The sequence below is a fragment of the Agelaius phoeniceus genome, chromosome 1 (genome assembly GCF_051311805.1).
Source record: "Agelaius phoeniceus isolate bAgePho1 chromosome 1, bAgePho1.hap1, whole genome shotgun sequence".
NCBI lineage: Eukaryota > Metazoa > Chordata > Aves > Passeriformes > Icteridae > Agelaius > Agelaius phoeniceus.
The window spans coordinates 9,106,635-9,126,891 of NC_135265.1; the positions used below are offsets into that span (position 1 = coordinate 9,106,635).

At 53.7% G+C, this 20,257-nt stretch overlaps 1 protein-coding gene across 1 annotated transcript; it reads right to left on the minus strand.

Moving 5' to 3' along the window:
• Nucleotides 1-9,873: 9,873 nt before the first annotated feature.
• Nucleotides 9,874-13,171, minus strand: MNX1 (motor neuron and pancreas homeobox 1). Its single transcript, XM_054647493.2, is given in 4 exon segments — nucleotides 9,874-10,206; nucleotides 10,299-10,459; nucleotides 12,407-13,016; nucleotides 13,019-13,171. Coding segments are annotated over 4 exon segments (1,257 nt in total).
• Between the last annotated feature and the right edge of the window lie 7,086 nt (nucleotides 13,172-20,257).

Consider the following 20,257-nt stretch of genomic DNA (forward strand, 5'->3'; position numbering starts at 1 on the left):
AGTTCTGCACAAGTCCCATCCTCTCACTGTGATTCAGTGAGTCTGACAGAAATCTGACAATTCCAAGGTGTATGTGAATTCCTGAGTCTTGGATCTTGTCATATTTAACAACCTTTTCCATGATCCTACTGTCCAGACTGCCACAGCTTGACAGAGGTGCAGGCCTGGCAGACTCTGCTGTTGATGTACAGAAGCATCTGCAAGCTGTTGCTTCAGTGGTCATTACATTCCAAGGATATAAAGCACGTGTGGAAAGGAAAGCAGAGAGGATTTTGTACTTATTTATATATATATTTATATTAAAATATATATGCCTAATGTATTTTATAGGTATTCTACATGTATGCTTCTGTGTCCAAACATATATTATACACAATGTATATACAAAATTATACACAATAGTTTTTTGCAGGTATCATACTTCTAACCCTGGAGAAAAAACTTGTCCCAGCAGAGGTGGCCCTGCCAGAGTTTCTCCTCCTTCTAGCAGGGCTGTAAGGTCTCTGTAAAAGCAGCAAGACCAAATGCTGGCAGTTGCCTTCCCACAGAGGCTGCTGGGGAAGTTACACCTGGCTGGGACACATTTTGCTTTGTCTGCACAGAGTAAGTGTTCAATAACATACACAAATGCAGCCCATTGAGGTTTCTTCCTGTTGAGTATTAGTCTGGCAGACCTGTGAGAAACCTGTCAAACCCCTGTGAGAAATGGTCCCTGATCGTTCCAATAATGGAGATGCCACTTAAAATGTCCCAAATTCTTCCATACAGTAGGTTGGGGAGAGTTGCTGCTTAATGAGAAGAAAAGGGTTTTGGATTGGTAAAAATACAATATGCTGGAAAGCCAAGCAGCTACAATTGCAACACTAATCCTTACTCCCAGCAGACCAGTGGAAAACCCAGTGTGATTTGCTTTAGATGCATTTAACAAAAAGCCGGATGTTTGATTTTTTTAGCTGTGTAGCAGAAAATTTCAATTCCCCCTTTAAACAGCACGATCCACTCACAGCTATTCTGGCAGCTTCGATTTTTGTTTTCTTTCAAGCTGGACAGCAATGTTTGAAACTTTCTCTGTTTTCTGTATCAAAATTAACAGGGCAGTGAAGTCTGGTTTTTAGCTTTGGCCGGAGTGTTACGCTGATAAATCACACACAAGTCCTTTTGGCAGGGTTTTAACACCACACCTGAACGAGCCAAGTATCTGCAGGGCTTTTTTTCACTTGACATTTTTCCATTGTCCTGCACGCCGGGGATGAGGGGCTGATGTCAGTCGTGCTCCCAAGGTGCAGACGCAGCGGGGCTGCCCTGCCTGCTGCTGCCGAAGGTGTGCAACCCAATACCGTGCTCAGAGCACATCTGGGATCGCTCAATTCCCATTGTTCTGCGGCTGAACTTTGCACATGAAAAGCCACAGCCCGGCGGCAGCAGCCGGTGCACGACAGTGATTTCAGCTTAATAAAGGTGCGAGTGGCAACTCTAATGCTCCAATTTTTGTTGCACTGCTCGTAATTGCAGCTTAGTGCCCAGCTACATCCCGTGTGTGTGAGCACAATTTCTGATTTTTTTTTCTCCTGCAGTTGATAAAGCAATTTTGTTTTCAGGAGACAATTTGATCCTGAAGGGTCACTTTTAAAAGGCTGAGTGAACGTTTTACCCAAGACGTTTTGGGTTGGATTGATTTCAGGGATTGTGACTCTTTTACTATATGACACTTTTTGTGATTTCATCTCCTGGAGGAACTTTCCTTCACCCTCCAGTAAAGCACAGTTTAGCATGAGGCTTGCAGGCGTGGACAACAAAGCTGCCTGTATGAAACAGCTGTGCTATCCATCCTCAAATTCTGATGTGACCTGCAGCCTTGCTTTAAAGCTAATTACAGTAGCCTTCCCCTAATTTAGATGCATGCACAATTCCAAACTGGATACCACGTGGTTTCCCTAATAACACTTTAAGGAAATGAATGAGCATCTATCAAGGATAAGCTTAGGAAGAGCCAGCTGGCACCAAAAAATCCTTAAAACTTGTGTCCTAGGACAAAACTGTTAACGCACCAAAACCAGCTCACCTTGTGTGAATTGAGTGGAATTCATTTCAAAGTGAATTAAAAATGACTGAGTAATGGAACTAGAATGAGAGGTACAGAGCAAAATTAAAGCAGAGACCATTTTTGAATTGTTCCTTAATAGTCTTTTATCAGTTACAGGGAAATGGTTGTTTCATTTTCATAAGTGAAAGATTTCCAAGCATTACACATTTTTCATTAAAAACTCCATTATGGACCTTTTACGGTTCTGATGATAAGAGTACCCTCAAATCTCTCCTGGGTGCACAAGCCCTCATGGCTCTGGTGTGGAATAGCAGGGAATATTGTTGGAGGCACTGAAGTTCACTGGAGAGCAGCCATTGGTTACAGTCAGAGGACTGAACAATACATTTTTCTAATATAGAGACAACAACCCAAGATATGCTTGGTGTCACCTTGAGGAAAAATAAGTCACCTTGATTGCATTTTCTAGGCTTGCATCTTCAAAAAATTATCTTTCCTCCTCAGCCAAAGCCTTAGATTCTTAATGGATTTTTTTCCCCTTACTCTGTAGTTCAAATCACCCTTAAAATATTGGCTAGTGGTATTTACTTTCCAAATTTCCCTACCTAAATGGTTTGAAACTGTGTAGGTCCCTTGGGGATATTTATTATGCCAGGGATTATGCAGGTACTGTGTGTCAGGGATGAGGAAGCAGTGCAGAAAGGCAGGGACAGCACCTGAGAATGCTGGATGGTTCCTGAGATGATAAAAGCTGTGGAGGGAGGCTCCTGGGAGCTTTCACCAGCACTTCAGAGCTTGAGCAGAAGGCAATAGACCAACTCAGAAGCTTCTGTGAGTTTTCAATCAGTTCAAATCTCTTATCTCTGGTCTGAAACCTCTGTGAGAGAGCCTAGACCCATCCATGCTTCTGGGCTGGCTGGTTCTTGGCAAGCCTCACACTGGGGTTGTGAGTTTAAGGAGCCTTCAGGCTGCTAAGAGCTGGAGAAGCAAACCTTTACTCCTGGCCAGGTGTTTGGGACCATCATGGAAGCTGAGTGACACTTTCCCTGAAGTGGCCTCTCCCAGGGAGGAGCCAGGGCTGCCCAGGGCTGATGTGGAGCTGTCAGAGGCACAGGAGTTACAGGTTTTGCAGAAGAACACATTTATGACTTTTCAACATTATCCCTTTTTCATCTGCTATCAAAACCTACCCTCCAATCTAACCTGTAGATGTAATTATCAATCCTACATATGAAGATCTGGAGGAATAAAGGAGTGGGGGGTTCAGGTACCTTGCCATCCATAGCTGATGAAAGAGATTTCTTCCTCCCACCCCAAAGCCAGAGTAACCCATGAGGTTTTGGGTTGCTGCAGGAGTGGCACATTTCAGAGGCACAGACAGGGCATCACAGCTCTGCTCAAACCTCCACCATCACACCTCTGCTCAAACCTCCACCATCACAGCTCTGCTCAAACCTCCACCATCACAGCTCTGCTCAAACCTCCACCATCACAGCTCTGCTCAAACCTCCACCACCACACCTCTGCTCAAACCTCCACCATCACACCTTTGCTCAAACCTCCACCATCACAGCTCTGCTCAAACCTCCACTATCACACCTCTGCTCAAACCTCCACCACCACACCTCTGCTCAAACCTCCACCATCACACCTCTGCTCAAACCTCCACCATCACAGCTCTGCTCAAACCTCCACCATCACACCTCTGCTCAAACCTCCACCACCACACCTCTGCTCAAACCTCCACCATCACACCTCTGCTCAAACCCCCACCGTGGGCTTTCCATCACCTGGAACCTGTGTTCCACTGAGTGGAATCTGAGCACAGCCTGAAGAGTGAAAATGTGGATAAAATTCACAGGGTTTATTACAGCAAACCACACACTTAGATAGCTGTTATTCCATCTCCTCCACTGCCATTTATTGAGGTTTCCAAGACACACAAATAAGCACAACCAGGTGTGAAGACCAGCCATTTCCTGAGGTGGAGGCTCAAGAAAGGTGAAGTAGCTTGCACACATTGTCTGAGCAAGTCATTTATTGAGTGAGTGCCCTGATGCTCTGAGCAGGAGTGTAGGGGCAGCAGATCACTGCCTCACATCACCCAGATCTGCTTCTCCCAGCACCCCCAGCTCACCCTCACAACACCATGTGAAATGCTATTAAACATCTTTAAAATCCTCAGGCTGTGGTGAACTAGGCCCTTCAGAAAAGCCAGGCAGGAATGAAGGGAGAGAAGAGATCCCTGAAGGAGGGTGAGAGCTGCAGCAGGAGCTGGGAGGGGAGAAAGAGACAGCACAGACAGCAGGAACCACTGGCTGATGCTGCTGAAGTGTCATCCTAATTACCCCTGGCAAAAGAACAGTGATTAACATCGATGGCTGTGGACAACCTTTATGTAATTACTCATTAACATTTCTAAAATTGCACCTAGCTGCTACAGCAATACATGCTTTATAGATCTATCATTTTGAAGTCCAGAAAGAATCATTAGATGGTCTAGGCAGGCCCCAGCACTCTGCCAGCCACTATTACACTGCAGAAATCAGCCCTGGAGGCAGCTCAGCAGCTTCTGCTTGGCTTCCACGTCCTTTCCAGAAAGGCCATCCAGGGATACCAAGCAATGGACAATCTGCCCCATCCCTTGAGGTGCTCTAAATTGAGATCACTCCCTTGCCCCAGCCTTATATCAAAATCCACACTGGCTGCTCTTTTTTTAATCATTATTTATGGAAATGGTACCCACAGCCAAGCAGGGCTGGATGGGGACAGGAATTCTCTGTCCCCATCTCCTCTGTGCGGGAAGAGAGGAGGGAGCTGAATCAGGAACTTCTGCATTGTGCATCCATAGTGCCTCTTCAGACAGGAGTCCCACCTGCCAAAGGGTGCCATTGGCCAAGAACATTCACAGAAGTCCAATGAGTAATAATTTAAAATAGTGGATTAATTGGAGGAAATTGTGATCTGCTTTCAAATATCCTGCAGGTGGTAAAATGGAGCTAAGCCTTGCAGCTACAAAATTCATTGCAAGCCATTGCTTCTGCTGAGTTTTACTAGAGGAAAACATCATTGTTCTTTACTCATTTTAGAGACCAGTCTCAGTTAGACTAATTCAGCAAAATGCAGGGTTTTTTCCAAAAGGAAGTGGAAAATCAAATTTTATAGTAGCTTGTGATGAGAGAAAAACCACTCTGATTTCCTACAAGTTGCAGGTGATCCCATTTCCATACAGGCACTTCCATTTCCACCTAGGACTTAGTTAAATTCTTCTGTCCTCAGAGTAGGGAGAAGACAGTAAATACCTCCTGGATCTACTGCCCTTGTAGAGAACTGTTTGGGAGAGACAGTACACAGCCCTCAAGGCAAGAAAAATGAAGCAAAAAGTCCCAGAAAAGACAAAAACACCCCTTCTTAACGTGGGACAACCTCAATCCACTGTTGCTATCATTCTGGTTGCATGAGTATTGGTGAAAAATAAAAAAATCTGTGTCACAGTTGCTGAGTAATTCTCAGAGGAATGTGCAGTTGGTATTTAACTCTGGCCAGACCAGACCTGACCATTTTTGGGGAGCAGAAAAGATTGTAATTTTGTCACTACACAACACCCGAGGGAGACTAAGGAGCTTGGGAGCTTCATCCTTTCCACTCTTTGTCCTGTGTGTTGCTCCTGGGATTCAAACAGCCGACCAAGGAGCTCCCTGCACCAGAGGAACAATGCATGGCTCGGGAATTTTAACAAATTCTGGTCCTGCTTTCACAGCTGAAGCACGGGGTGGTTATCTCAGCACCCACAGCGTTCAAGGGGAAATTTGGGATAGGAAGAAGGGCATCTGCGGTAAGAGTCACCGTCCTGGGGCATCTCTGGTGTCACCTGGCAAGCCTTGGTGTGGCTCCCCGCAGGAGGAATCGGAGCTGGGACAGGAACCAGGCTGGAAGGATCCACGGGAGCAGCAGGCGCCCAGTGCCAGCCCTCCCAGCGTGTCCAGCCCCGCAGGCACCAAGGGACGGAGTGTGAGAGGAGGAGACAGAACCGCTGGAGAGCCAGAGAAATCACTGAGAAATCGAACATTAATGCCCTAGCTTCGGATGGACGTAACAGTTTGGACTCCCGAAATAATCAATAGTCTTTCTGCTAGCGGAGTATTTGATTCGCAGCAGTTTCACGGAGAGCTTGAGGGAGATTATATATTTATGGCTTCCCATTTGAAAGACTTTTAGCAGGTTTACCTCGAACATATGGATCCTGTTTTGGTTCTTTTGTTTTAGCACTTAATGCTTGTGAAATTGCCAGTTAATGACATCCATGCCTAAACCACGTTGCTTATAAAAGTAAAATGTCTACCAAAGGTCCGTGTTCATACTTACCACTTCTCAAGTACAGCAATGAAAAATTTAAGAGGTTTGTTACCTACTGCGTCTGGGGAGGGAACCGACAGAATAATGAAAATACAAACAGCAGTTTAGATTAAAGCCCTGCCTGTGCTGGGTCTTGAGGCAGCGCAACCCCACCAGCACCAGCGGGGCACCCCGGGCTGGGTGCGGGAAGGTCGGGGAGGTGGGCGGGGAGCGGGCGGCTCCTGGGGCAGGGCGCGGGTGCCGGGCATGGAGCCGGGGGATGAGGGGACACCCCGGAGCTGTTCGGGGGGACCCTGCTACGGGCTCAGCCCGGGAGCTCCGCTCCGCCCCAGCCGCTGCCTGGGCTGCCTTGTGCCTGATATCGGGGCTCCTTCGGAGCCTCCTGGCGGGGCCCCCCGGCAGAGCCTTCCCCGCCCGGGGCGCTCCGGGAGCGGGCGCGGAGCCTCCCCAGGCCGGGCGCCCCCTGCTCGGAGCTCGGAGCTCGGAGCCTCCCCGGGCCGGGCGCCCCCTGCTCGGAGCTCGGAGCCTCCCCGGGCCGGGCGCCCCCTGCTCGGAGCTCGGAGCTCGGAGCCTCCCCGGGCCGGGCGCCCCCTGCTCGGAGCTCGGAGCTCGGAGCCTCCCCGGGCCGGGCGTCCCCTGCTCGGAGCTCGGAGCTCGGAGCCTCCCCGGGCCGGGCGCCCCCTGCTCGGAGCTCGGAGCCTCCCCGGGCCGGGCGCCCCCTGCTCGGAGCTCGGAGCCTCCCCGGGCCGGGCGCCCCCTGCTCGGAGCTCGGAGCTCGGAGCGTGTCGCGCCCGGTACCGGCCCCGCTAATCACCCCGAGCCTTTGATTGCCCTGCACGTGGGGACGAGCCTCCGCACTTCAAAAGAGCGTGGGAAATCCTGATTAAAAGGCTTTTCTCCCCCGTTGGGACCGACACCTTCTTTGAAGCCCTTCCCAGCGACAATGCAAACGCACCCAGCGCCAAAGGAGCGTATCTATATTTTAAGTGCCTTTAATTTCTCTTCCCCCCTTTTTCTCTCTCTCCCCCTTCTCTCCTTTCAGTTTTGGAAACACCTGGTAAGCTGTAAAATGATTTACGAAGTGAAAGTGTTAAATGAGGCCACCAGCTGTAAGACTGACAGAGCTTTATGAGTTTTATTAGGTGCCCTATTATGGAAAATAAACTTTAATCCGTCCATAAAAACAGAATCTGAAAAACATATTTGCCCTTTTAGTCTGGAACACTGAAGGTATTCTTGTGAGACGCTGGGCTTTAAAGAGATTAATTTTATTGAGACAGACACAATACACCGGTAGGACTTTGATACCGGGTCCGTGAATAGCTGCCTGTACCCGCAAGGCTGGTTTCCGTGGGGCTGAGGCGAGTTTGGACACACACCTCTTGAGCATACAGGATATTTCTGGCCCGGTGGGGCACGTCTGCCAGCTTAATTAGTGGGTGTTTAATTGGAAATTAATGACTGAGGGAGGATCTTTGTTGTTTGGTGGGGGCGTGATCTCAGGTAACATCATCATCATCATCATCATCACTATTATTATTATTATTATTATTATTATTATTATTATTATTATTATTAGTGTTGTTATAAAAACTATGCATTATATTTAATCTTATTTTTGAGTTAATAAGGTGTCATCCAGACTGATACGGTTCAGACGTTTTAAGGTACAAGCAAGAGGTCAATCCTGCTGATGTGTCGCCGGGATTAGGGCGGAGGAGCCACCGCGGCCCTACGCGGCTTTTGCGCGCCCCTACCCGGCCGCTCACCCACGAAGACGCAGCCTCAGCCAGCGGCGTGAAAAACCACAGAGATACCAACGCCTTTGTTTTTCTATCGCCTTGAAGTCTCCACAGCCTGTGACCAAAAGAAAATCGTTTAGAAATTTAAATCAGAGCCTCCGACGGGACCGTTTCAAGGCGTTAGGTATCGGTCAAGCCCAAATCGAGATTATCCCGATCAAGTCTTTTGACACGTGGGATCTGTTCACATTTTTGATATACCGTGATTTTTGGCGTATCGCCCCGGGGCACAGGGTGTGCGGGGCCCGTGAGCTGGTTATGCCTGGATGCCACCTCCAGCCGAGCCACCTGAAGCTCTCCGTCAGGGATAACACTTTTCCTTCCTGAATCTCATCCCAAAATCTCATGCATCCGCCGGCCTGTGTTTCACTGGGCCGATTTTTACAGAAGCCGTTAAGAGGGGCCACGCTGTGGCCTTACAGGACAGGTTAAAGCGATTTTGTAGAAAATATCTTTATTTAAATTATTATTGTTTTGTTTTTAAAATGCACGGGAGTGGGAAAGCTCTGTGTTTCAGAGCTCCTCATTCTCATCCTCCGGGGCTAGGAAGGGGAGCGGTGTCCCACGAGCGGGGGGATGCGGGATCCGCGTCCTTCCACCCCATTGCGCGGCCCTACGCGGGAGCGGAGCGGAGCCTCCCTGTAATTCATTCACGGGGATGAATTGCCAGACGTGGCCCTGAGCTGGTGGGGACGAGCCAGTGATTATATTTAAATTCGCTATAATTGATTTGGGGAAGAGCCTCGGTGACAGGGATTAATTGATCCGCAAATTTATTGGCGAGATAAATGGCGCAGTTATCGGAAACCCCGCGCTCCAGCGCCGGCGGGGCGGGGAGCCGGGGCTCCCGTCCTCGGGAGCGGGGAGGGCACGGGAGCGCCTCGCTCCTTTGGGAGTGGAGCGGCCCCAGGAAAGCAGCGCTGCTCCCTCCTTTCCTAGGCCCCAGTCCCTTGGGAGGGAATGCCTCCGCCATTCCCCGAGCTCCCAAAAGCATCGCAGGGCCAGGAGCGCCGCCGCCTCCCCGGGACCCCCAGCGCTGCTCCCTCCGGAACCGAGGCGCTCCTCTCGGGACTATCCTCTCAATATCAGACATTACAGCTGTAGCGCCGGGCTAAATTAGGATTATGAAGTGGTTCCCGGCTCCCTCCCGAGCGCTTCGGCATCCCCCAAAGCACCGGGATGCCCTGGCCCAGGAGCATCCTCCCCTCACACAGCGCTCGGACACCTCCAGTAAAAAACGCCGTTTATTTTCTCCCCCCCATCGCACGGGTGGGAGGACCTGGGGAATAATTTAGCATGCATAAGTAGAGGCAATTTTTTTTTATAAATATGATATACAAAAATAAAGACAGTATTGAGATTTCCAGCAGTTTTAACGTTCATGACATAAACAGATTTCCCGATATATAGTAAGAACAAAACATTTCCAATACTCAGCGAAAGGAACGCGATTCCAGGGGGCAGGGGTGGGGGGTGTGGGAGCTCAAGTTTTGTCTGGTTTTCAGTCAATAATAACACTGTATTCACGATAAATCCTCTTCCCCGCCCGGCATGCGGAGGATCCTCTTCTCCATCCCTCTCCAAGCAGGGAGAAATCAGAACAAGGGGGGAGCGGGACCGGTGCCAACCGGGAGCGGCGGGACGGCTGGAGGAGCTGGACCCGCGGGGGGCTCACTGGGGCTGCGCCGGGGCTCCGTGCCGGCCCCGGGGCTGCGTGTCCTCCTCGTCCGCCTCGGAACAGTCGGAGGAGTGGTACGGGCAGCATCTCCCGGCCGCCGCCGCCTCCTCTTCCTCTTCCTCGTCTTCCTCATCCTCAGGCTCGCTGTCGGGCAGCTCCCGCATCCTCCTGCCGGCGCTCTTCTCGGGGGCGGGCAGCAGCAGGTCCTCATCCCCCTTGTCCTCGCCGCCTCCCCCCTTCGGCTTCTCGGCCTCCTGTGCCGCCTGCTCCTTCGCCTTCTTGCTGCGCTTCCACTTCATGCGCCGGTTCTGGAACCAGATCTTCACCTGGGGGAGACGGGACACAAGCACATCCCCTCATCCACCGCCCGCCGGGGCTGCCCCGCCCGGCCAGCCCTGCCGGGGCCGGGGACACTCACCTGCGTCTCGGTCAGCATGAGCGACGTGGCCACCTCGAAGCGCTTGGGCCGGGAGAGGTACTTGTTGAGCTTGAACTGGTGCTCCAGCTCCAGCAGCTGCTGGCTGGTGAAGGCCGTGCGGGGTCGGCGGCACTTTCCCAGGAGGTTGGACTGCGCCTGGGCTGGGAAAGGAGAAGGGGGAGCCGGAGGTGAGCGCGGAGCCGCCCTGCCGAGCATCCCCCGGGAGGGCGCTGGGAAGCAGGAAAGGCTGGAGCAAGGCTGGACCATCATCCAGCGGGGATCGCCTCCAGCCCCCCTGACTCCGGGGTTTCTCGGCTTCCGCCGTGTCAGGGAATCGCCCACAGGGACCAAAAAAAAAAAGGAATTAAATGAAATCTTTTAAATAAAGGAAAATATGTCTCTTGATTTCCCAAGAGCCTAACAAACGCGAGACAATAAACCGAAGGCAGGGATCGCGGCGAAGGGGCACGGGGCTCTCCGGGGAGCGGCAATTTGCTCCATTTAATGTTTTAGTTAAACCTGCCGCACTCCCTGCCCGCCCATATCCGTTTAATTAGCGGGATTGCAGGCCGGGACCGGGACCGAGACCGGGGCCCGCTCCGCGCCCTGCACCGGCTGCCCCTCGGAGCGTAAATCATCAATGAGGACTAGAAAACTGTATTGGAAACGGGAGCGCCAGAGAGAGAAAAAAAAAAAAGAAAAAAAGAAAAAAAAAAGGCGTGTTTTCTGCATTAAAAAATAACTAAAACTAAGGATTTATTAGAGAGGGGGGGAAAATACCAAAACAATAAAAAAATTCAGCCAGGAGAAAGAGGGAACTAAGCCTCTTCGAAGGCCCTGACACCCCTAGGCATAAGACCCGGCAGCACTACTGCCCATTTCTCAAATTATTTAGATACTTTGGCTTATTAGGTTTAGAAAAATAAAAGAAATTTGGGAAAGGGCAGCTTCTGCTCCCCGGCCACGGTTGGAGACAGCTCGCTAAAGCGGCAGAAAGAATAGGACAGTGTCCGCTCCCGGCCGCAGCGCCCGGGAGATTTTCTCACCGCGGTGCGATTTTCCAAGACTCGTTTTGCTTGGTTATTTATTCCCCTCTGCCCCTTGTTTGAGAGGCAGGACTCTAACAGCTTTCCTAATTATTTTTTCTTCTTGAATGTTCCAGTCTAAACAATCCCAATCCGAGAGAAAACAATGGACTTTTTTGTCTGCGAATGTGTGCGCCGAGCAAGAGAAGGGGAGGGAAAAAAAATCGCAATTCTTTTCCTGGCATGATTTTCGTAGAACTACACCTCCGGTATTGTTAAACCGGCCATTCCCACCGAGAGCTCACACCTCCGAAAATGATCTTTGCTTAAACCAGATGCAAGTTCCCCATCGCCGCGAGGCCTAGAGCTCGGCACGGCGCTTTGCTGGGACTCCGGGGCTGCCGGGTTCCATCCAGCACTCCCAGCCCTTCCTGGACCCAGACCTAAACCCTTCCGACTGTACTTCTTTCCTATTCGTTGTCTCCAGGGAACGCAGAACCCCAAGTTTTTGGCCGATCCCAGATCCTCCCAACACCCCTTTGCCAAGGAGGCCTGGCATCATTATTATACGCCCATTTCTGATAAAGGAGAAATAAAATTAAGAACTGTGAGTGAGTGATGCGACCTGTCACCTCGCTTTTGGGGGGTTGCACTGAGATTGGGGTTTTAGGGACACCACAAGGACTCCTGCCCCTGCCCTGGCCCCTGCCCAACTCCCACCTCCCCCTCCCCGGCGGCTTCTACCCTCCGGGAACGGCGGGAAAGGGCATTTGCAAAGGCAGGGAGCAATTTGTCACCTTCCCATTTAACCTGCCCAGGCTGACCGGGGGTCCTCAAGGGCAGGGAATGGCGATGTGACCGCACACCCCCGTTTCCCATCGCGGAGCGCTATTTCTTCCTTCTAATATAAATTTTGCCAAAAAATAAAAGCGTCTCTTCCAGTTTAAATGTGCAGCGTGTTTAGGCGGGGGCAGGAGAGGGCTTCTACCCCCTCGGAAGGAGGCAGCTGCCGGCAGGGCCGTGCAGCGGCACAGGGGATGGAGGGGCCGGAGGGATGCGGTGCGGAGGGATGCAGATACTCACAGTTGAAGTCGGGCATCTTGGGCAGGATCATGCCCGCGGTGGAGGCCCGCAGCCACTGGTCCAGCTGGAAGGTGCCGGCGCTGAGCTTGATGGGGTCGGCGGCGGGGTGGGAGGGGTGCGCTCCCTGCACCTGCGAGTAGGGGTAGGAGAGCGCCGGGTGCTGCCCGCCCAGCGCCGAGTACCCGTACACCGGGTGCCCGTAGAGGGCCGCCTGCGCCGGCATGCCCGGCCCGCCGGGCGCCGCGGGGTGCAGTCCCAGGGCCATGCCGGCCGCCGAGGCGTGGTGGTGCGGGTGCGAGCCCGAGCCCGCCCCGGGCAGGAAGCCGGGCTTGGGGACCAGGGCGCAGTGCGCGGCCAGGAGGCGAGGCGGAGAGGGGCTGTCGGTGCGCAGGCAGTCGGCGGGGCCGCCGGAGGGGTGCTCGGAGGAGGATGAAGAGGACGAGGAAGAGGAGGACGAGGACGGAGGGCTGCCGCTCCCGCTGCTGCTACTACCGCTGCCGCCCAGCGAGGTGACCAGGGCCAGCGGCGCGCTCTGCCCCGCCGCCGCCTTGGGGGGGTCGACAGCCAGCAGCGCGTCGATGCGGAAATTTTTGGATTTTTCCATGGGAGCGCCGGCGGGAGGCGGCTGGGAGCGTGCGGCTGCCCCGGGCCGGCCGCGTCTCCCGGCGGCGGCGGGCGGCAGTGCGGCCGCGCTCCGCGGCGCGCCCCTTCAAGGGCCGCAGGCGGCTCCCATTGGCCCCGCGCCGCTGCGGCCTCGCTCGCCATTGGCTGCGCCGCACACCCGTCACCGCCGAGTGCCCGCCCCCCCGCCTGGTGCGGCGGCACCAGGGAACAGCCCGGGACAGCCGAGGGGATAACCCGGGATACCCGAGGGGCACAGCCCGGGATACTCATGGGGAACAGCCCAGGACAGCCGAGGGGAACAGCCCGGGACACCCAAGGGACACAGCCCTGGACAGCCGAGGGGATAACCCGGGATACCCGAGGGGCACAGCTGAGGGAATAACCCAGGATACCCAAGGGGCACAGCCCGGGACAGCCAAGAGGGATAATCCGGGATACCCATGGGAGACAGCCCGGGACAGTCGAGGGGAACAGCCCGGGACACCCGGGGCGATAACCCGGGATACCCATGGAGAACAGCCCGGGACGGCCGAGGGGGTTAACCTGGGACAGCCGAGGGGGACAGCCCGGAACACCCATGGGAACCCGGCTGCTCCCCGCGGAGAAAACCCTCCCAGCCCCGGCAGTGTGCGGCTCTCCGCTGGCTCCGCCGTGTGTCCAATGAGAGTTTTCCACCGTTCCCGCACCCGGTAAATATTTGCCGTAAACGCGCCGCCGGCTGCTTTTTAACGAGTCGGAAAGAATAAACACCTGCGGGTCAGGGAGTCACCCTGCCACCAAATCCCGGGTCTGTCAACAACCTTATTACACCTGCTTATCTAATGCAAACAGCCTCGGACAGAAAAGGGAAAGAGCGGGGCGAGGGGTCTCTCCTTACCAGGGTCCCGCTTCCCCGGGGGGGCCCCGGCCGTGTGAGCGAAAGGTCAGGCCACGGCACGAAGCGCTGCCAAGACAAACGCGTTCTCCTTCCAAAAGTTCTCCCCCGTGGAGAAGGGTCTCTGCTGCGGGAAATGCCCAAATCGCGGCTCCCCGCACCCGGGGGCAGCGGGGCTGTGCCCCAGGGGGGCCGGGGCCACCACAACAAGGGTGCCCCGTCCCTCCCGGCCCCTGCCCCTGAGGTGGGAAAAGTAAAAGCAACGAAAAGAGGAGAGGAAAAGGGGAAAAGTAAGGGAGAAAGGGAAAAAATGGAGAAGAGAAACGGAGTCCGACGCAACCAACAAAATATCTGACAACTTCGGCCCTGTCTCCTTGACACTGCTCCGTGGGAGGGAGGCCCGGAGCACATCTGAGGGGTGTGCACACACACAGACAACGAACCCTTTGCTCAGTGCCCTCGTGTTCCCCTTTCCCCTGCACTTTTCCCCCCACCTTGACCTCACTAGAGCCTCCGGACACACTCGCACGACAGACACGCAGACACCAGCAGGACAGGCATGCGGGCACAATTGCAGCAGGCACACGGGCACAGCTGTGCACAGGCCTGGCAGGATGCACACGCGTGGCACAGCAGAGCCACACGCACGCACACAGCACACGGGCCCCGGGGATGCTCCCAAAGAGCCGCTGCCGCCGGGAAAGCCCAACACGCACCGGGCACAGCCCGCACACGCCGCGGGGGCTGGGGCCGAGCCTCGCGGCCGCACAAGACCCCAGGGCCCCCCGCTCCCTGGGATGGAGAGGGGGACACGGACTCGCAGGATGGATTTAATGAGCCGCCTCTGTTTTGTCCGGGCGCCGAGGGGCTGAGAAGGCCCCAGGAAACGGTGGCCTCTGGCATCCCCACCGGCCCCACGTTTCCCACTGAGCGTCACTTTGGCCCCACGCACGGCAGTCCCAGAGCAGCGAGTGGCCGGACCTTGTCCCTGTGACAGATTCCGGAGGAGGAGGAGGAGGAGGGTGGTGGACCCGCACCCGCCTCCTTCCCTGCGTCCCGGCCCCGGCAGGGGTGAGGGCCACCCCCCTCCAGTGTCCCCGCTGGACGCGGCTGTCACCGGCGGGCGCCCCGGGCAGAGCCGGTGCCGGTTCCCGATGCCCGGGGCTGCGCGGGCCCGTGGAGGCTGCGGATTGTCCCGCACGCAGGGACGCTGCTCTGGGTACAGCGTGCGGCCCCTTCTCGGGGCAGTTTTGGGGACGAGGGACCGAGCTGCAGGAGAAGCCATCCGGTGCCAGCGGGGAGCCATGGGCGCAGGGCCGCCCTGGGGGCTCCGGCGGCCGGAGGGATGCGCGGCTGGCGATGGAGGGTGGGCGGTGCCGTGAGCGCTTCTCTCGGCGGCGATGGGGCAGAAGGCGAGGCCGGCTGGTGGGGAAGGAGCACCGGGGTCGCATGGTCCCCTGACCCCGGTCCATCACCGCCCCGGGGGCGGGCTCGGGCCGGCCGCCCCGTCTGGACACCCCGCTCCTTCGGCCCGGGTGTGGCATCTTTTGGCTGATGGATATTTAGCGTTTGGAGAGGGATTTCGATTTCCGACTTTTTTTTTTTTTTTAATAGTACAATTTTTAAAAACTCCTTTCCTTTCCTTTCCTTTCCTTTCCTTTCCTTTCCTTTCCTTTCCTTTCCTTTCCTTTCCTTTCCTTTCCTTTCCTTTCCTTTCCTTTCCTTTCCTTTCCTTTCCTTTCCTTTCCTTTCCTTTCCTTTCCTTTCCTTTCGCAATTTTTAAAGCCTTTTTTTTCCTTCCCCCGCACCGTTCCGTTCCGTGTGTTTGTCCCCACAGGTGCCGCAGGGCATCCGGGCCTGCTGAACTCCCCGCGGCTCCCGCACCTGTGTTGATCCAGTGTATTGCCCGGGAGCCAACAATGCTCGGTTATCTCGGAGATAGCGCAAGGAGCGCGCTCCCCGACACCTCCGGGTGGTCCCTTTCAGCAGAGCCCCCGCTGCCCGGCCGTGGGCAAACAGATCCCTATCTCGCCTTTTGAAAAGCCGGGGCGGTGCACGCAGGGGGCGGCGTGGGGCTCTGGGGTAAATCCCGGTGGGAACAGCGGAGCCCTGCGATGGGGGTGTCTCTCATTTTTCCGAATTAACTCCCCCGATGCCCCCAGATCCGCTACAAACCGCAGGCGCGGGCCAGCGTTATTGCCAAAAACACATATTACACTGCGACATTCTGTAAATGAGATAATGATACATAAACCTCCCTGATAAATGTGACATCCTCGGGATGTCTCCTCTAAATTAGCCGCTTGCATTGACTGCTAATAATGGTGAGTTTATGAAAGCAATTTCGGTGCAAAAAGCACAGGGTCTTCTCGGTCTAATCAGCTGCCTCTCCTAATGGATGAGGGGGTCAGGCGGAGAATTATTGACACTCTGCTGCCCTTAACCTGTTTCCCAATAAAGCTGATTAGTTTTTGTCAATTCATCAGCTAACCACTCTCGCCGGGACTGCATCAAAGCCTTATTTGCTCAGGGGAAATCAACAAGTCACAGATCAGATCCATTACGGAGCGGCCCCGGCTGCCGGCGGCTCCCGCGCCGGGGCCGCTGCTGGGCCGGGGGCTGCCCGGGCCGTTCTGGGGGGAAATGGGCTGCGACAGCACCCTCAGGCACTTGGAAAATGCCTCTGCCTTATCAAACTTGTTCCTTTCGTCCGGCAAAGAAGTTGGGGTTGCCGGGAGGGCTCCGGGCAGGTCCCGAAGGCGGCTGGGTCTCCACCAGCACCTTTCCCCTCCTGGGGTCTCGGGGAGCGACCGCGTCCGCCCGTCCCTCCCGGGGAAAGGGCATTTCATGCACTCCAAAATCTCCGAGCTGCAGAGAGGGGCCGGTCTGCAAAACCCTGCCTACACCTTAGACCCCACATCTGGACAAAAAGCTGGCCATGCCTTAGGAGGCCGGGATACTTTTCCTAGATGTTTTTTGGTTGTTTTCTCTTTTTTTTTATTCCCTGCAAGCCATTTTCCAAAGTTTTGCCTGGGTTGCTTTAGATTTGCTCTTCAGATAATGTGAAACAAAAATTTAAAATTTATTCCCGCTGCCGCCGCAATTCCCGCATCATTCGCGGTTTGTCTGGAATAACGAACGCTGGACAGTTTTTGTTCATCCACAGGAAAACAACAAAAAGCCCACCCAGAGTGCGCTGCCCCTTTAAGCTCGACCGACAGCCTCTCAGTCCACCCCCCTTCAATTTAATTTCATTAAAACAGAGCATGAATATTTCTATTAAACCTAAAATGAAATATGAAGCCATTTAGACTCTGCCTGCACCAATCACCCAGATTTATGACTTTTATTCATCACATCAAGAGCTGGGAAAAATGAATTTTCTTCACCCAGGAAGGAAATAAAAACCCAGCCTTGGTCATTTCCAGAAAGCTGTTAATTTGCCCGTGTGGTAATTACTTTCACAATTAACTAAAATACAAATCAACCTGACAAATCGGGTTAGTTTATATATTAATTAGCCAGTTTAAATTTATTCATTATAAAAAGACAATTTAAGAGGACCTCGGGTGTCTGTTTTATCGCAATAAATTATTGTTAGGAAATGGGGGCTAATAAAACATCACCGCATTTGAGGGCACCGCGCGGGGCTTCCGCGGGCCGGGGCGCGGCTCTGCGCGGGGGCGGCGATGGGCGCGGGGCCGGGGCCGCTCCCCGCCTCCAGCTGCGCTGATTTAACACTCCGTCGATAGGATCATTCGATGCCTTTTAGCTTGTGATCTTTATAAATGTCCCGCTATTAAATTAGAAAATGATTCTCTCCTCGTTTAATTGTATTCTTTCGTTTCTTATTTCCAATTAATTAGTCCTATCGACGTTGCAATATTTTAAGTGACTGGAGTCCGTTTACAGTTTAAAATATATGGGTCAGCGCGTGCAATTTTAGACTAGGCAGAACTATATAATGTGGGTTTTAACTACTCTTCTCTCATACGTCTTAAACATCTGGCTAAGTGCATCCCTGGGAAACACCGCGCGTATTTTCCGCGCCGGGGAGCGGCCGCCCCGCGGCCCCTTCCGCGCTCCGCTCGTGGCCGCGGGGGCTGCGCGCAGCGCGGCGCTCTGAAAATCGCTTGCGCTGCTCCTTCCGCCGGGCAAACCGGGCTGTTCGGGGGGAAAGCTGAGGGTTTGCTCTGTTTTGCTTTGTTTTGCTTTGTTTTGCTTTGTTTTGCAGCGCAGTTCCGGGGGCTGCAGAACGCGTTTGGGGCTGCCCCCGTCCCCCCTCCTCTGGCAGCTGAGGGGATGTGCAGGGACACCTCCTTCCCCTGCTGCTGTCCCGTGCAGGAGCCTGGGCTGGGGGCTACAGAGGGAATGAAATATGTATCGAATGTGTGTAATGGGGTATTAAATAACCAGCCCTCTCCTGGCTGGGGTGACCTGCAGGGCCCTCCCCAAAGCACTGCCCAAGGAGTGGGCTGGGGATGGAGGGGGATCTGGGGATCTGTGTCCCTCCCGTGGCAGAAGCAGCTGGAGGGGGGCTGGTGCTCTTTCACCTTCTCTGCTCCCCTCTCCTGTGTAGGAAAAAACCCCTAAGAGCTGCCCTAAAACACAGGTTGGGCAACATGGGTGATCTTGTTTAATTCCTTCCCAGTCATCGTACCCCTGGTGCAGCCACAGGCTCTCTGCAGTCTCACCTTCTCCATGAGCTGGGCTGGCTCTGTCCCCATGCTGTGACACTTGAGGGGACCCCATGAGCCCATAGGGGCACCTGAATATACCCAAGGCCAAGGGAGCAGCCCCCCAGGAGCAGGGAATGGGTGCAGGGAGTGTCTGCCAGGAACACTGCATGGGCAGGTGAGCATGGCTGGGCTGTGACAACCTGGAGGACACACTTTGCTTCCTGCTCCCCTGTCCCCATGGGGCTCCTACTGCTACATCCCTCAGCTGATGCCTCCTCCCTGCTCCATCCCATCCCATCCCATCCCATCCCATCCCATCCCATCCCATCCCATCCCATCCCATCCCATCCCATCCCACCCTCCAGCACCTGAGGGCCACAGTGGGGCTGAGTGTGTCAGGCACCTGCACACAGTGACTGGGACATCCTGCGTGGTCCTTCACTGATCTGTGCTTAAACACCATCACGGAGAAGTTGCCTCCCACCCACGTCTGGGGTGACTCTGGAGCTCTCCATGATAGCTTGGGCAAAGAAAAGCTGTGCACAGAGTCCCTCCTGCAGCAGGCAGAGCTGTGCTTTGCTGTCACTGGTGTCACTGCACTCTCCAAATGGGAATGTGACAGGGTCCATAGATCTTGGAGGCTGCCTTGAGCTTCCATATTTAGGTGGTTCCCATCTCCATCTCCAGCCCTACCTCCATGGGACCCTCTCTCTAACCAGACAAAGCCTTTTGTAATTATTTTAGAGGAATTATTTGGAGAAATAAGAGCTCCATGTGGATGGAGAGTGGGACACCTGCCACCTCTCCAGGATACACACAAAGCCTCTCTTCACCTTCAGGCTGTTCAGCTCTGAGACTCTTTGGGCATCCAGTGTGCATGTCACAGGAACAACACAAATGCCAGGAAGGATAAAAGATGAATCATCAGGGTAGATTAATAATGTGGCAAATACTATTGTTTCTGGCCAGGGCTCCAAAGGTCCCTCCCATCCACAGTGGGCTCAAAAAAGCACCTAATGTGGGAAAACCTAAATGGGAGCTGCTCTCACCATTGATGGCACCAAATGCCACTGTAGTCACATCAATCACAGTGAGCTCCTCCTGTGATTCAGGAGATTGTAATATGTGATTCCATAAGACTCTCATTGTGATTTAGCATTGATTAATGTCTGTTCATAAAATGATATAAAACTTACTTCTCTTCCATTGGAGAGCCCCAAACCGCATCCCAGCCAATAATTCAAAACCTTGTTAATGTAACTGCTAATTTCAGAGGGTGATGGGGATGGTTATGGTGTACATGGGCTTGTGCTGAGGGGTCTGCAGTAGGGGCAGGAAGAGGTTAGAGGAATTATTTCCAAAGCAGAAAATTGCTGTCCAGTTTAAATTATTTTAGGTGTTACATGGCCATTCTGCTGTGCCTTCAGATTCACGTCAGAGCTCCTGAGGATTTAATCAGCCCTTTGAAATGCCTGCCTCTAAATGCTCAAAAAAATCAAATTATTTTGGTGATAAACCCCACAGTATTTTTACCTGTGGCTTCTTGATTTCTGCATAGCATTTGGCCACCTTCCTCTCCCAGGGTGAACTGGCTGCTCTGAAGATATTCATAGATCCAGTTTGCTTTCACTGTTTTTTCTGGAGGTAGGAGGCTCTCCTTGGCACAGGGCCTAG